Source organism: Agelaius phoeniceus, chromosome 32, assembly GCF_051311805.1.
Source record: "Agelaius phoeniceus isolate bAgePho1 chromosome 32, bAgePho1.hap1, whole genome shotgun sequence".
Lineage (NCBI taxonomy): Eukaryota > Metazoa > Chordata > Aves > Passeriformes > Icteridae > Agelaius > Agelaius phoeniceus.
In genome coordinates, this window is record NC_135296.1 from 879329 (window position 1) to 894083 (window position 14755).

The following is a 14755-nucleotide window of genomic DNA, read 5'->3' on the forward strand; positions in this document are numbered from 1 at the left end:
ATTTGCTCCTGCACACCCCAAGCCCATCTCCACCTGCCCAGCCAGGTGTCCCCAGCACCACGGAGAAGAACCAGCCCCAAACCCTGAGCTGAGCTCAAGGCTGGGCTCAACCCCACCCATCCCCTGGGGCCACGAGGTCCCTCATTAATGAATTACCTTCATTAGCACTGGGGGATCCCCAAACCGCCCCAGGGAATTGTGGGAAGGGCCCACCTGGAGGCGCTGCTGTTGCTGTTGCTCTTCTTGGCCTTCTTGGGTGGCGGCTCCTTGGCTTTGCTCTTCTTGGTGTCCTCCAGCTCCTCCTTCTTTTTGTGCTTCTCCTTCTTCTTCTCCTTCTTGTCCTTCTCCTTCTTCTTTGGTTTGTTCTGCTGGGGCTGGGACAGCGCCGCCAGCTGCTCGTGCACGGCCTTGAGCTGTGGGCAACGGGGACAGGTTGGGAGCCTGGGAAGTTCTCCAGAAGGTCAGGTCCCACCTGGGACTGAGGCCAAGATTCTCAGCCAGAGCAGGGCGCAGTTCTGCCATGGAGACCTCGAGGGTCATCAAACCCAACCCATGACCCCACCTGGTCAATGGAGACCTCCAGGGCCATCAAACCCAACCCATGACTGACCCCACCTGGTCATGGAGACCTCCAAGGGTCCATGGAGACCTCCAGGGTCATCAAACCCAACCCATGATCCCACCTGGTCATGGAGACCTCCAAGGGTCCATGGAGACCTCCAGGGTCATCAAACCCAACCCATGATTGACCCCACCTGGTCATGGAGACCTCCAGGGTCCATGGAGACCTCCAGGGTCATCAAACCCAACCCATGATCCCACCTGGTCACTGTCACCTCCAAGGGTCCATGGAGACCTCGAGGGTCATCAAATCCAACCCATGATCCCACCTGGTCAATGGAGACCTCCAGGGTCCATGGACACCTCCAGGTCATCAAACCCAACCCATGACTGACCCCACCTGGCCAATGGAGACCTCCAGGGTCCATGGACACCTCCAGGTCATCAAACCCAACCCATGACTGACCCCACCTGGTCACGGTCACCTCCAAGGGTTCATGGACACCTCCAGGTCATCAAACCCAACCCATGACCCCACCTGGTCACTGTCACCTCCAGGGTTCATGGAGACCTCCAGGGCCATCAAACCCAACCCATGATCCCACCTGGTCAATGGAGACCTCCAGGGTCCATGGACACCTCCAGGTCATCAAACCCAACCCATGACTGACCCCACCTGGTCACTGTCACCTCCAAGGGTCCATGGACACCTCCAGGGCCATCAAACCCAACCCATGACCCCACCTGGTCAATGGAGACCTCCAAGGGTCCATGGAGACCTCCAGGATCATCAAACCCAACCCATGACCCCACCTGGTCAACGGAGACCTCCAGGGTCCATGGAGACCTCCAGGGTCATCAAACCCAACCCATGACTGACCCCACCTGGTCACTGTCACCTCCAGGGTCCATGGAGACCTCCAGGGTCATCAAACCCAACCCATGACTGACCCCACCTGGTCACTGTCGCCTCCAAGGGTCCATGGAGACCTCCAGGGTCATCAAACCCAACCCATGATCCCACCTGGTCATGGAGACCTCCAGGGTCATCAAACCCAACCCATGACTGACCCCACCTGGTCACTGTCACCTCCAGGGTCCATGGAGACCTCCAGGGCCATCAAACCCAACCCATGATCCCACCTGGTCATGGAGACCTCCAGGGTCATCAAACCCAACCCATGACTGACCCCACTTGGTCAATGGAGACCTCCAGGGTCATCAAACCCAACCCATGATCCCACCTGGTCAATGGAGACCTCCAGGGTCCATGGAGACCTCCAGGGTCATCAAACCCAACCCATGACTGACCCCACTTGGTCAATGGAGACCTCCAGGGTCATCAAACCCAACCCATGACTGACCCCACCTGGTCACTGTCACCTCCAAGGGTCCATGGAGACCTCGAGGGTCATCAAACCCAACCCATGATTGACCCCACCTGGTCATGGAGACCTCCAGGGTCCATGGAGACCTCCAGGGTCATCAAACCCAACCCATGACTGACCCCACCTGGTCACTGTCACCTCCAAGGTTCATGGAGACCTCCAGGGTCATCAAACCCAACCCATGACCCCACCTGGTCACTGTCACCTCCAAGGGTCCATGGAGACCTCCAGGGCCATCAAACCCAACCCATGACTGACCCCACCTGGTCACTGTCACCTCCAAGGGTCCATGGAGACCTCCAGGGCCATCAAACCCAACCCATGACTGACCCCACCTGGTCACTGTCACCTCCAAGGGTCCATGGACACCTCCAGGGCCATCAAACCCAACCCATGACTGACCCCACCTGGTCATGGAGACCTCCAAGGGTCCATGGAGACCTCCAGGGTCATCAAACCCAACCCATGACCCCACCTGGTCAATGGAGACCTCCAGGGTCCATGGAGACCTCCAGGGTCATCAAACCCAACCCATGATCCCACCTGGTCACCTCCAAGGGTCCATGGAGACCTCCAGGATCATCAAACCCAACCCATGACTGACCCCACCTGGTCAATGGAGACCTCCAGGGTCCATGGAGACCTCCAGGGTCATCAAACCCAACCCATGACCCCACCTGGTCAATGGAGACCTCCAGGGTCCATGGAGACCTCCAGGGTCATCAAACCCAACCCATGACTGACCCCACCTGGTCAATGGAGACCTCCAGGGTCCATGGAGACCTCCAGGACCATCAAACCCAACCCATGACTGACCCCACCTGGTCACTGTCGCCTCCAAGGGTCCATGGAGACCTCGAGGGTCATCAAACCCAACCCATGATCCCACCTGGTCATGGAGACCTCCAGGGTCATCAAACCCAACCCATGACTGACCCCACGTGGTCACTGTCATCTCCAAGGGTTCATGGAGACCTTGAGGGTCATCAAACCCAACCCATGACTGACCCCACCTGGTCACTGTCACCTCCAAGGGTTCATGGAGACCTTGAGGGTCATCAAACCCAACCCATGACTGACCCCACCTGGTCACTGTCACCTCCAAAGGTCCATGGAGACCTCCAGGGTCATCAAACCCAACCCATGATCCCACCTGGTCAATGGAGACCTCCAGGGTCATCAAACCCAACCCATGACTGACCCCACGTGGTCACTGTCATCTCCAAGGGTCCATGGAGACCTCCAGGGTCGTCAAACCCAACCCATGACTGACCCCACCTGGTCACTGAGTTTTGAGTCAAGCCAACTCAAGGATTTTGGGTCAAACCAAGGATTTTGGGTCAACAAACCCAACAATTTGGGGTCAACCCAACACAACTTTAGGTCAACAAACCCAACGATTTTGGATCTACAAACCCAGCGATTCTGGATCACCAAACCCACCGATTTTGGGCTGACAAACCCGATGATTCTGGGTCCACAAACCCAACAATTCCAGGTCAACAAACCCAATGGTTTTGGGTCACAAACCCAATGATTCTGGGTCCACAAACCCAATGGTTTTGGGTCTACAAACCCAAATATTTAGATCCACAAACCCAATGATTCCAGGTTGACGAACCCAATAATTTGGTCGACAAACCCAATGATTTTGGGTAAACAAACCCAACAATTCTGGTCAAAAAATCCAACAATGTAGGTCAGCAAACCCAACGATTTCAGGTCGACAAACCCAACGATTTTGGGTTGAAAAACCCAACGATTTTGGGTCACAAACCCAATGATTCCGGATCTACAAACCCAACAATTCCAGGTCGACAAACCCAACGATTCTGGGTCCACAAACCCAATGATTCCAGGTTGATGAACCCAATAATTTGGTCAACAAACCCAACAATTTTCGGTCAAAGAATCCAATGATTTTGGGTCAACAAACCCAAAATTTTGGGTCTACAAATCCAATGATTTCAGGTCAACAAACCCAACGATTTTGGATTGAAAAACCCAATGCTTTAGGTCCATAAACCCAATGATTTTGGGTCACAATCCCAACAATTCCAGGTCCACAAACCCAACAACTCCAGGTTGACAAACCAAATGACTTTGGGTTGACAAACCAAACGATTCTGGGTCCACAAACCCAAATATTTAGATCCACAAACCCAATGATTCCACGATGATGAACCCAATAATTTGGCCAACAAACCCAACAATTTTTGGTCAAAGAATCCAATGATTTTGGGTCAACAAACCCAACGATTTCAGGTCAACAAACCCAACAATTTTGGATTGAAAAACCCAGTGATTTAGGTCCATAAACCCAACGATTTTCGGTCACAAATCCACCGATTTTGGGTCGACAAACCCAACAATTCTGGGTCACCAAACCCAACAATTCTGGGTCACCAAACCCAACAATTCCAGGTCCACAAACCCAACAATTCTGGGTCACCAAACCCAATGATTCTGGGTTGCCAAACCCAACAATTCCAGGTCCACAAACCCAACAATTCTGGGTCACCAAACCCAATGATTCTGGGTTGCCAAACCCAACAATTCCAGGTCCACAAACCCAACAATTCTGGGTCTCCAAACCCATCGATTTCAGCTCAGCAAACCCAACAATTTTGGATTGAAAAACCCAGTGATTTAGGTCCATAAACCCAATGATTTTGGGTCACAATCCCAACGATTCTGGGTCACCAAACCCAACGATTCCGGGTCCACAAACCCAACAATTCTGGGTCTCCAAACCCAACAATTCTGGGTCTCCAAACCCATCGATTTCAGCTCAGCAAACCCAACAATTTTGCTGTCTCTGGGCCTGACCATCATGGGCCATCCCTGACCTCCAGCCATGACCCCAAGACCACCCAACCCCACCAGAAGCAGCCCTGGGCCAGCCCGCACCTGCTCCTGGAGCTCGGCCAAGCGCTGCGCCCGCTCCTCCTCGGAGTCGTCGGAGGAGCTGTCGCTGTCGGAGGAGCTGTCGCTGCTGCTGTCGCTGGACGAGGGCGGGGCCACCTTGGTGGGGGGCGGGACCACCACGGGGGACGAGGCGGGGATCACCGGCTCCTCCGGCTCGTCCGGCATCTTGGCAAAGCGCATCTCGAACACGTCCTGCAAGCACAGGGGGAACGGCCCCGGGTGAGGCTGCGGCGTCGGCACCGCGGCGTCTCCAAAGGTGGGTCCTGCACCAAAGGTCAACAACACCTGGACGAGGGGTGGGGGGAGGGACCCTGAAATTTTGGGAGTTTCTTGGAATTCTGACTCTGTCCCGGGTGGATTTGGGGGAGAATTGATGGGGTTTGCTCAATTTCTCATTTGAAAGCTGCGACTTTCAGGTTCTTGAGATCTTCTTGGATCATCTTCGGTTGATGGTCTTAGAGAGGTTCCACCATGGATTCCCACTGGAGAGCTCAACCATCTCCAAGGTGGTTTTGGGACAAAAATTCACAAAATTTCCTCAATTTCTCACTTAAAAGCTGCTTTTTCCACATTCTTGAGTTCTTCTGGATCTTCTTGGATCATCTTTGGTTGATTCCAAAATTATTGAGGTCAATTCCACCATGGATTCCCACTGGAGATCTCAACCATCTCCAAAATGGTTTTGGGACAAAAATTCACAAAATTTCCTCAATTTCTCATTTAAAACTTGCATTTTCCAAGTTATTGAGATCTTCTTGGATCATCTTTGGTTGATTCCTAAAATTTTCGAGGTCAATTCCACCATGGATTCTCACTGAAGATCTCAACCATCTCCAAGGTGGTTTTGGGGGGAAAATTTGTAGGATTTCCTCGATTTCTCATTTAAAACTTGCATTTTCCAAGTTCTTGAGATCTTCTTGGGTCATCTTTGGTTGACCCCATGATTTTTGAGATCTTTTCCATCCCCAATTCCACCATGGATTCCCAGTGGAGAGCTCAACCATCTCCAAAATGGTTTTGGGACAAAAATTCACAAAATTTCCTCAATTTCTCATTTAAAACTTGCATTTTCCAAGTTCTTGAGATCTTCTTGGATCATCTTTGGTTGACCCCATGATTTTTGAGGTCATTTCCAGCCTCGATTCCACCATGGATTCAGAGCCCACTCTCCTCTCCATCCATTCCAGAAGTTTCCACTCCTTTTGAAGGATTTTCAAGGATTTTCACTCCTTTTTTAAAGAATTTCCCTCAATTTTCAAGGATTTCCCCCAGTTTTTTTTTTAATAATTTTTTTGCCAAATCAACATTTTTTGATTATTCCAATTTTTTTCCCCCAAATCCCACTGGAAAAATAAAGGAATTTTCTTGGAACATTGGGAATTTTCCCAGAACATTGGGAATTCAAAATTCAAATTCTAATTCCTTCACTTCAACAACAAATCACCCCAATTTTTTTGGGGGTCGTTTTTTTGCCGAGTCATCGTATTTTGATTATTCCGATTTTTGGGGGGGTTTTTTTGGTTTTTTTTTTGCAAATCCTGCTGGGAAAAAAAATGGAATTTTCCTGAAATTTGGGAATTCAAAATTCCAATTCCAATTCCTTTGCTTCAACAACAAATCACCCCAATTTTTTGGGGGTCCTTTTTTTGCCGAATCATCGTATTTTGATTATTCTGATTTTTTTTGGGTTTTTTTTTTTTGCAAATCCTGCTGGGGAAAAAAAAATGGAATTTTCCTGAAATTTGGGAATTCAAAACTCCAATTCCAATTCCTTCGCTTCAACAATAAATCACCCCAATTTTTTTGGGGTCCTTTTTTTGCCGAGTCATCGGATTTTGATTATTCAGATTTTTTTGGGGTTTTTTTTTTTGCAAATCCTGCCAGGAAAAAAAATTGAATTTTCCTGAAATTTGGGAATTCAAAATTCCAATTCCTTCGCTTCAACAATAAATCACCCCAATTTTTTGGGGGTCCTTTTTTTGCCGAGTCATCGGATTTTGATTATTCAGATTTTTTTTGGGTTTTTTTTTTTTGCAAATCCTGCTGGGGAAAAAAAAATGGAATTTTCCTGAAATTTGGGAATTCAAAATTCCAATTCCTTCGCTTCAACAACAAATCACCCCAATTTTTTGGGGGGTCGTTTTTTTGCCGAGTCATCGTATTTTGATTATTCCGATTTTTTTTTTTTTTTTTCGGTTTTTTTTTTTTTTTTTTTTGCAAATCCTGCTGGGAAAAAAAAAAATGGAATTTTCCTGAAATTTGGGAATTCAAAACTCCAATTCCAATTCCTTCGCTTCAACAACAAATCACCCCAATTTTTTGGGGGTCGTTTTTTTGCCAAGTCATCGTATTTTGATTATTCTGATTTTTTTTTGTGGGTTTTTTTTTATTTTTTTTGGTTTTTTGGTTTTTTTTTTTGCAAATCCTGCTGGGGAAAAAAAATTGGGATTTTCCTGTGGAAAGTTGGGAATCCTCACCTGGAGCTTGCGGGCCATGGCCACCACCTCGTGGTCGGCGGGGTTGTACTTGTAGCAGTTGGAGAACATCAGCCGCACGTCGGCCGCGAACTCCTGAGCGTCGCGGTACTCCCGGCCCTCCAGCTTGGACTGCAACGGGAATGAGGAAAAAAACACCAAAAATGGGCAATTCTGGGGCAATTCCAGGAGAATTCAGCACCTGGGACGGGAGGTTCATGGGGTGGGGTTGGGCAAAAAAAAAAAAAAATTTTTTTTTTGGGTAAAAACCCTAAAAACCTCCTTTTTTAGGCCAGGAAAATGAGTATTTTTGGTCAAAAGAACACCTTATTTTGGTCCAAAACCCCCTTTTTTTGGTCTATAAAAACAACTGGATTTGGTCAAAAGAACGCTTTTTTTAATCTTTTTATGGTCAGAAATCCCTTTTTTTTGTCCATTTTCCCCATTTTTCCCCACCCAAATCCCATTTAATTCCCCTGAAATCTTGGTTTTAGCCCCCAAACCCCATTTTATCCCCTTAAAATGCCGTTTTCCCCATATTTTATTCACCCAAACCCCCACTTCTCCCCATTCCCCCCCATTTTCCCCCTGAAATTCCCATTCTTCCTCCCAAAATTCCCATTTTATCCCCTTGAAACCCCATTTTATCCCCATTTCCCCCCCATAATCCCAATTTATCCCCTTAAACGCCCATTTCCCCCTAAAACCCCGTTTTCCTCCCCCAACCCCCCCATATTTCCCCCGTTTTTCCCCCCAAAATTCCCATTTTTCCCCTTAAACCCCCATTCCCCCCCCCATAATCCCCATTTATCCCCCCAAACCCCCCAATTTCCCCCTAAAATCCCATTTTCCTCCCCCAACCCCCCCATATTTCCCCCTGAAATTCCCATTTTATCCCCTTAAAACCCCATTTTATCCCCTTACAACCCCATTTCCCCCACAAAATTCCCATTTTATCCCCTTAAAACCCCCATAATCCTCATTTATCCCCCCAAAACCCCCATTTCCCCCCCCATAATCCCCATTTCCCCCCCCAAAATTCCCATTTTATCCCCTTACAACCCCATTTCCCCCCATTTCCCCCCATAATCCCCATTTATCCCCCCATAATCCCCATTTATCCCCCCATTCCCCCCATTTCCCCCTAAAACCCCATTTTCCTCCCCCAACCCCCCATATTTCCCCCATTTTCCCCCCTGAAATTCCCATTTTATCCCCTTAAAACCCCATTTTATCCCCTTACAACCCCAATTTTCCCCTGAAATTCCCATTTTATCCCCTTAAAACCCCATTTTATCCCCTTAAAGCCCCCATTTCCCCCCCCATAATCCCCAGTTGTCCCCCCAAACCCCCCCATTTCCCCCCCATAATCCCCATTTATCCCCCTATTTCCCCCCCATAATCCCCATTTTTCCCCCAAATCCCCCATATTTCCCCATATTGCCCCATTCCCCGCTCACCTTGATGGTGCTGAGGTCCATGGGGTGTTTGATGATGTCGCAGTAGTCGTGCAGCCCCAGCGCCTCCACGTCCACGGGTTTGTAGAAGGGCCAGGCGTAGGCCGCGTGTTTCTTGGCGAACATCTCCTTGATGATGCCGCCGCAGTATTTGAGCTGCTCCGAGGCCTTGGAGCCGCGCAGCTCCAGCGGGTGCTGCTGCGAGTCCGGCATCTCCTTCTTGGGGGGCTTGAGGGGCCGGCCGCCCTCGCGCCGCGGGCCCAGCTTGGCGGCCTTGGGCTCGGCGGGCAGCGAGGACGACTCGTGGATGGGGTCCATGGTGGTGGGAGTGGTGGTGTCTGCTTTCCTCTTCACGCCCTTCTTTGTCTGCCAGCGGGGGACACGAGACAGCGGAGGGAGTTCGGGGTGGGAGTCGGGCACGCGCGGCGGCGCTTTGGGGTTTGGAGCTTCTACTTTGGGAGGCTTCAGTGGGGATTGGGAGTTTCTACCTTGGGATTGGGGTTCTGGAGGTTCTACCTTGGGATCTCTCATTGGGGTTTGGTGTTTCTACCTTGGGATCCTTCACTGGGGTTTTGGAGTTTCTACCTTGGGATTGGGGATTTGGAGTTTCTACTTTGGGACTGGGGTTTTGGAGTTTCTACCTTGGGATTGGGGATTTGGAGTTTCTACTTTGGGACTGGGGTTTTGGAGTTTCTACCTTGGGATTTCTCATTGGGTTTTGGAGTTTCTACCTTGGGATTGGGGTTCTGGAGTTTCTACCTTGGAATTGGGGATTTGGAGTTTCTACCTTGGGATTGGGGATTTGGAGTTTCTACCTTGGGATTGGGGTTCTGGAGTTTCTACCTTGGGATTTCTCATTGGGGATTTGGAGTTTCTACCTTGGGATTGGGGTTCTGGAGTTTCTACCTTGGGATTGGGGTTTTGGAGTTTCTACCTTGGGATTTGGGTTCTGGAGTTTCTACCTTGGGATTTCTTATTGGGTTTTAGTGTTTCTACCTTGGGATTTGGGTTTTGGAGTTTCTACCTTGGGATTGGGGATTTGGAGTATCTACCTTGGGATTGGTGTTTTGGAGGTTCTACCTTGGGATCTCTCATTGGGTTTTGGAGTTTCTACCTTGGGATTGGGGTTCTGGAGGTTCTACCTTGGAATTGGGGATTTGGAGTTTCTACCTTGGGATTGGGGTTTTGGAGTTTCTACCTTGGGATCTCTCACTGGGGATTTGGAGTTTTTACCTTGGGATCTCTCACTGGGGATTGGGAGTTTCTACCTTGGGATCACTCATTGAGGATTTGGGTTTTGGAGTTTCTACCTTGGCATTGGGGTTCTGGAGTTTCTACCTTGGGATCTCTCATTGGGGTTTGGAGCTTCTACTTTGGATGCTTCATTGGGGTTTTGGAGTTTCTACCTTGGGATTGGGGTTTTGGAGTTTCTACCTCGGGATCTCTCAATAAATAACATTAAATACAATAATAAATCCCAACACCAGTAATAATAATAATAATAATATAAACAACAATTAACACAACCAACACCAACCCCACCCTCTAATTAAGCTAATTACCGGCAGCTAATAAAGTGGTAATAATAATAATAATAATAACAACAATAAAACAATTAACACCACCAACACCAACCGCAACCCCACTCCCTAATTAAGCTAATTACTGGTGCCTAATGAAGCATTATTGATAATAATGATAATAACGGTGCTAATAATAACGATAACAATAATTACGATGATGATAATAATAATAATATAATAATAACACCAATAAAACAATTAACACCACCAACCCCAAGGCCGCCCCTCCCACCCCTAATGAACCCAATTATAATAACACCATTAAAACAATTAACACCACCAACCCCAAGGCTGCCCCTCCCACCCCTAATGACCCCAATTATAATAATACCATTAAAACAATTAACACCACCAACCCAAGGGCCGCCCCTCCCACCCCTAATGAACCCAATTATAATAACACCAATAAAACAATTAACACCACCAACCCCAAGGCCACCGCCCCCACCCCTAATGAGCCCAATTAGCGCCGCTAACGAGCGCCACTGACCTTGACGGGCTGGGCGGGCGTGGGGATGACGGGCGGGTGGGGCTGCAGGGCGGGCGCGGCCGGGGCGGGCGGGGCCGGGGCGGGCGGGGCGGGCACGGGGGGCACCACGGTCACCGCGGGCGGCACCAGCAGCTCCGGAGCCCCCGGGCCGGGAGCCCCGAAGGGCAACGGCGGCGCCAGGCCCGGAACCGGGGGAGCCGCGGGGGCCGGGGGAGCCGGGGAGGAGCCTTGGGAGGCGTTGGGAACCGCGGAGGAGCCCGGCTTGGAGGGCACTGCTGGAGAGAGGGGAGAAAATAGATTGGGAATGGGGGAAAATATGGGGAAAAATATGGGGAAAATTATGGGGAAAATAGCTTGGGAATGGGGGAAAATATGGGGAAAATGGGGGAAAATATGGGGGAAAATATGAGGAAAATAGATTGGGAAATGGGGGAAAATGGGGGGAAATGAGCCAGGGAGGCGTTGGGAACCGCGGAGGAGCCCGGCTTGGAGGGCACTGCTGGAGAGAGGGGAGAAAATAGATTGGGAATGGGGGAAAATGGGGGAAAATATGGGGAAAATGGGGGAAAATATGGGGATTATAGGGGAAAATATGGGGAAATAGGGGGGAAAATAGATTGGGAAATAGGGGGGAAAAATATGGGGAAAATGGGGGGAAATGGGGAGGTGTTGGGAACCGCAGAGGAGCCCGGCTTGGAGGGCACTGCTGGAGAGAGGGGAAATATTGGGGATTATAGGGGGGGAAATATGGGGAGATAGGGGAAAATATGGGGAAAATGGGGGGAAAAATTCGGGGAAACAGGGGGGAAAATGGGGGAAAAATATGGGGAAAATGAGCCGGGGAGGAGCCCTAGGAGGCGTTGGGAACCGCGGAGGAGCCCGGCTTGGAGGGCACTGCTGGAGAGAGGGGAGAAAATAGATTGGGAATGGGGGAAAATATGGGGGGAAATATGGGGGAAAATATGGGGAAAAATATGGGAAAATGGGAGGAAAATATGGGGAAATGGGGGGAAAAATATGGGGAAAATGGGGGGAAAAATATGGGGAAAATGGGGGGAAATGGGGAGGTGTTGGGAACCGCAGAGGAGCCCGGCTTGGAGGGCACTGCTGGAGAGATGGGAGAAAATAGATTGGGAATGGGGGAAAAGATGGGGAAAATATGGGGAAAATGGGGGAAAATATGGGGATTATAGGGGAAAATATGGGGGAAAATAGGGGGGAAAATAGATTGGGAAATAGGGGGGAAAAATATGGGGAAAATGGGGGGAAATGGGGAGGTGTTGGGAACCGCAGAGGAGCCCGGCTTGGAGGGCACTGCTGGAGAGAGGGGAGAAAATAGATTGGGAATGGGGGAAAATATGGGGAAAATATAGGGGAAAATGGGGGGAAAATGGGGAAAAATATGGGGGAAAAATATGGGGAAAATAGATTGGGAAATGGGGGAAAATATGGGGAAAATATGGGGGAAATGAGGGGGGGAAAATGGGGAGAAAATAGGGGGAAAATAGAGAGGGAATTTTGGGGATGATTTGGGGAATTTTTGGGGACGATTTGGGGAATTTTGGGGATGGTATGGGGAATTTTTGGGGATGATTTGGGGAATTTTTGGGGACGATTTGGGGAATTTTTGGGGATGATTTTGGGAATTTTTGGGGATGATTTGGGGAATTTTGAGGAGACGATTTGGGGAATTTTTGGGGACGATTTGGGAATATTTTGGGGATGATTTGGAGACGATTTGGGGAATTTTTGGGGACGATTTGGGGAATTTTGAGGAGACAATTTGGGGAATTTTGAGGAGACAATTTGGGGAATTTTTGGGGATGATTTGGGGAATTTTTGGGGCCGATTTGGGCAATTTTGGGGATGATTTGGGGATGATTGGGGGAATTTTGAGGAGACAATTTGGGGAATTTTTGGGGATGATTTGGGGAATATTTTGGGGATGATTTGGAGACGATTTGGGGAATTTTTGGGGAATTTTGAGGACGATTTGGGGAATTTTGAGGAGACAATTTGGGGAATTTTTGGGGATGATTTGGGGAATTTTTGGGGCCGATTTGGGGAATTTTTTGGGGCTGATTTGGGGCTGATTTGGGGAATTTTTTGGGGCTGATTTGGGGAATTTTGGGCCGTCCTGGCAGCCCCACCTGGGTCCTTGCGGGCGCGGCCCCGGCCCTTGCTCTGGGCGATGACGATTTCCGTCTCCTCCTGAGTCATCTCCGAGATTTTCTGCAGGAAAAGCTTCTCCAGAGCCTCTGCCATCAGCACGATGTCATCCCCTGGCTGCAAAATGGGGGAAAAGCACAATTTAGGGAAAAAGAACTTGTTCCAAAAAATTCCCATTTTTTACCTGCAAAAAGCCCCATTTTGCCCCCCAAAATTCCCATTTTCCTCCCATAAATTTCCCATTTTTTACCTCCAAAAATTCCCATTTTTCCCAAAAAAATTCCCATTTTCCTCCCCAAAAAATCCCCACCAAAATTCCTTTTTTTTTTCCCCCAGGATTTCCCATTTTCCCCCCAAAATTCCCATTTTTTACCTGCAAAAATTCCAAATGTTCCCCCCCAAAATTCTCATTTCCTCTCCAAAAATTCCCATTTTTAACCTCCAAAAATTCCCATTTTCCCTACAAAAATTCCCATTTATTACCTCCAAGAATTCCAAATTTTTCCCCTCAAAATTCCCATTTTCCCTGCAAAAATTCCCATTTTTTACCTGCAAAAATCCCCATTTCCCCTGCAAAAACTCCCATTTTTCCTTAAAAAATTCCAATTTCCCCCCCCAAAATCCCCATTTTTCTCCCCCCAAATTCCCATTTCCCCTGCAAAAATTCCCATTTTTCCTCAAAAAATTCCAATTTTTCCCCCTAAAAATTCCAAATTTTCCCCCCAAAATTCCAAATTTTCCCCCCCAAAAATTCCCATTTTCTCCCAAAAAATCCCCACTTTTCCCCCAAATTCCCATTTTTTCCCTGCAAAAATTCCCATTTATTACCTCCAAAAATTCCAAATTTTTCCCCTCAAAAATTCCCATTTCCCCCCTAAAAATTCCAAATTTTTCCCCCCAAAATTCCAAATTTTCTCCCAAAAAATCCCCATTTTTTTCCTCCAGAAATTCCCATTTATTACCTCCAAAAATTCCAAATTTTTCCCCCCAAAAATTCCAAATTTTCCCCCCCAAAAAATCCCCATTTTTCACCTGCAAAAATTCCAAATTACCCCCCCAAAAATTCCCATTTCCTCTCAAAAAATTCCCATTTATTACCTCCAAAAATTCCAATTTTTCCCCCCAAAATCCCCATTTTTCTCCCCCTCCAAAATCTCCATTTTCCCCCCAAAAAATTCCCATTTTTAACCGCCAAAAATCCTAATTTTCCCTGCCAAAATCCCCATTTTTCCCCAAAAAATTCCCCTTTTTTTCCCCAAAATTCCCTATTTTCCCCCCAAAAATTCCCATTTTTAACCTCCAAATATTTCAAATGTTCCCCCCAAAATCCCCATTTTTTACCTGCAAAAATTCCCATTTTTTACCTCCAAAAATCCTAATTTTCCCTGCCAAAAACCCCATTTTTCCCCCAAAAATTCCCCTTTACCCCTAAAAATTCCAAATTTCCCCCCTCAAAAATCCCCATTTCCTCTCAAAAAATTCCCATTTTTTACCTCCAAAAATTCCCATTTTCCCTACAAAAATTCCCATTTATTACCTCCAAAAATTCCAAATTTTTCCCCTCAAAATTCCCATTTTCCCTGCAAAAATTCCCATTTTTTACCTGCAAAAATCCCCATTTCCCCTGCAAAAACTCCCATTTTTCCTTAAAAAATTCCAATTTCCCCCCCCAAAATCCCCATTTTTTTACCTGCAAAAATCCCCA

The 14755-nt window shown here is 48.1% G+C and overlaps 1 protein-coding gene and 1 long non-coding RNA gene across 8 annotated transcripts in view; both read right to left on the reverse strand.

The window, feature by feature from the left end:
• BRD4 (bromodomain containing 4) overlaps nucleotides 1-14755 on the reverse strand; it is a 63967-nt gene that overhangs the window by 25663 nt on the left and 23549 nt on the right. For 5 of the 6 annotated variants that reach the window (XM_077192235.1, XM_077192237.1, XM_077192236.1 and 2 more), the window contains exons 6-11: nucleotides 13032-13167; nucleotides 10882-11156; nucleotides 8812-9174; nucleotides 7355-7483; nucleotides 4860-5069; nucleotides 214-413 (exon numbers count right to left, since the gene is read on the reverse strand). In XM_077192235.1, coding sequence (XP_077048350.1) covers nucleotides 214-413; nucleotides 4860-5069; nucleotides 7355-7483; nucleotides 8812-9174; nucleotides 10882-11156; nucleotides 13032-13167 — 1313 coding nt within the window. The remainder of the gene's footprint in view (nucleotides 1-213; nucleotides 414-4859; nucleotides 5070-7354; nucleotides 7484-8811; nucleotides 9175-10881; nucleotides 11157-13031; nucleotides 13168-14755) is intronic. The other variant, XM_077192239.1, reaches the window with a different exon arrangement.
• Nucleotides 9181-10718, reverse strand: LOC143696279 (uncharacterized). 2 transcript variants are annotated; one of them, XR_013185709.1, is made up of 3 exons: nucleotides 10243-10718; nucleotides 9805-10118; nucleotides 9181-9742 (listed from the first exon to the last, which is right to left on the reverse strand). It is a non-coding gene; the product is annotated as an uncharacterized LOC143696279 (long non-coding RNA). The 2 variants fall into 2 exon arrangements; XR_013185710.1 differs by having other exon boundaries at nucleotides 9805-10006; nucleotides 10215-10711.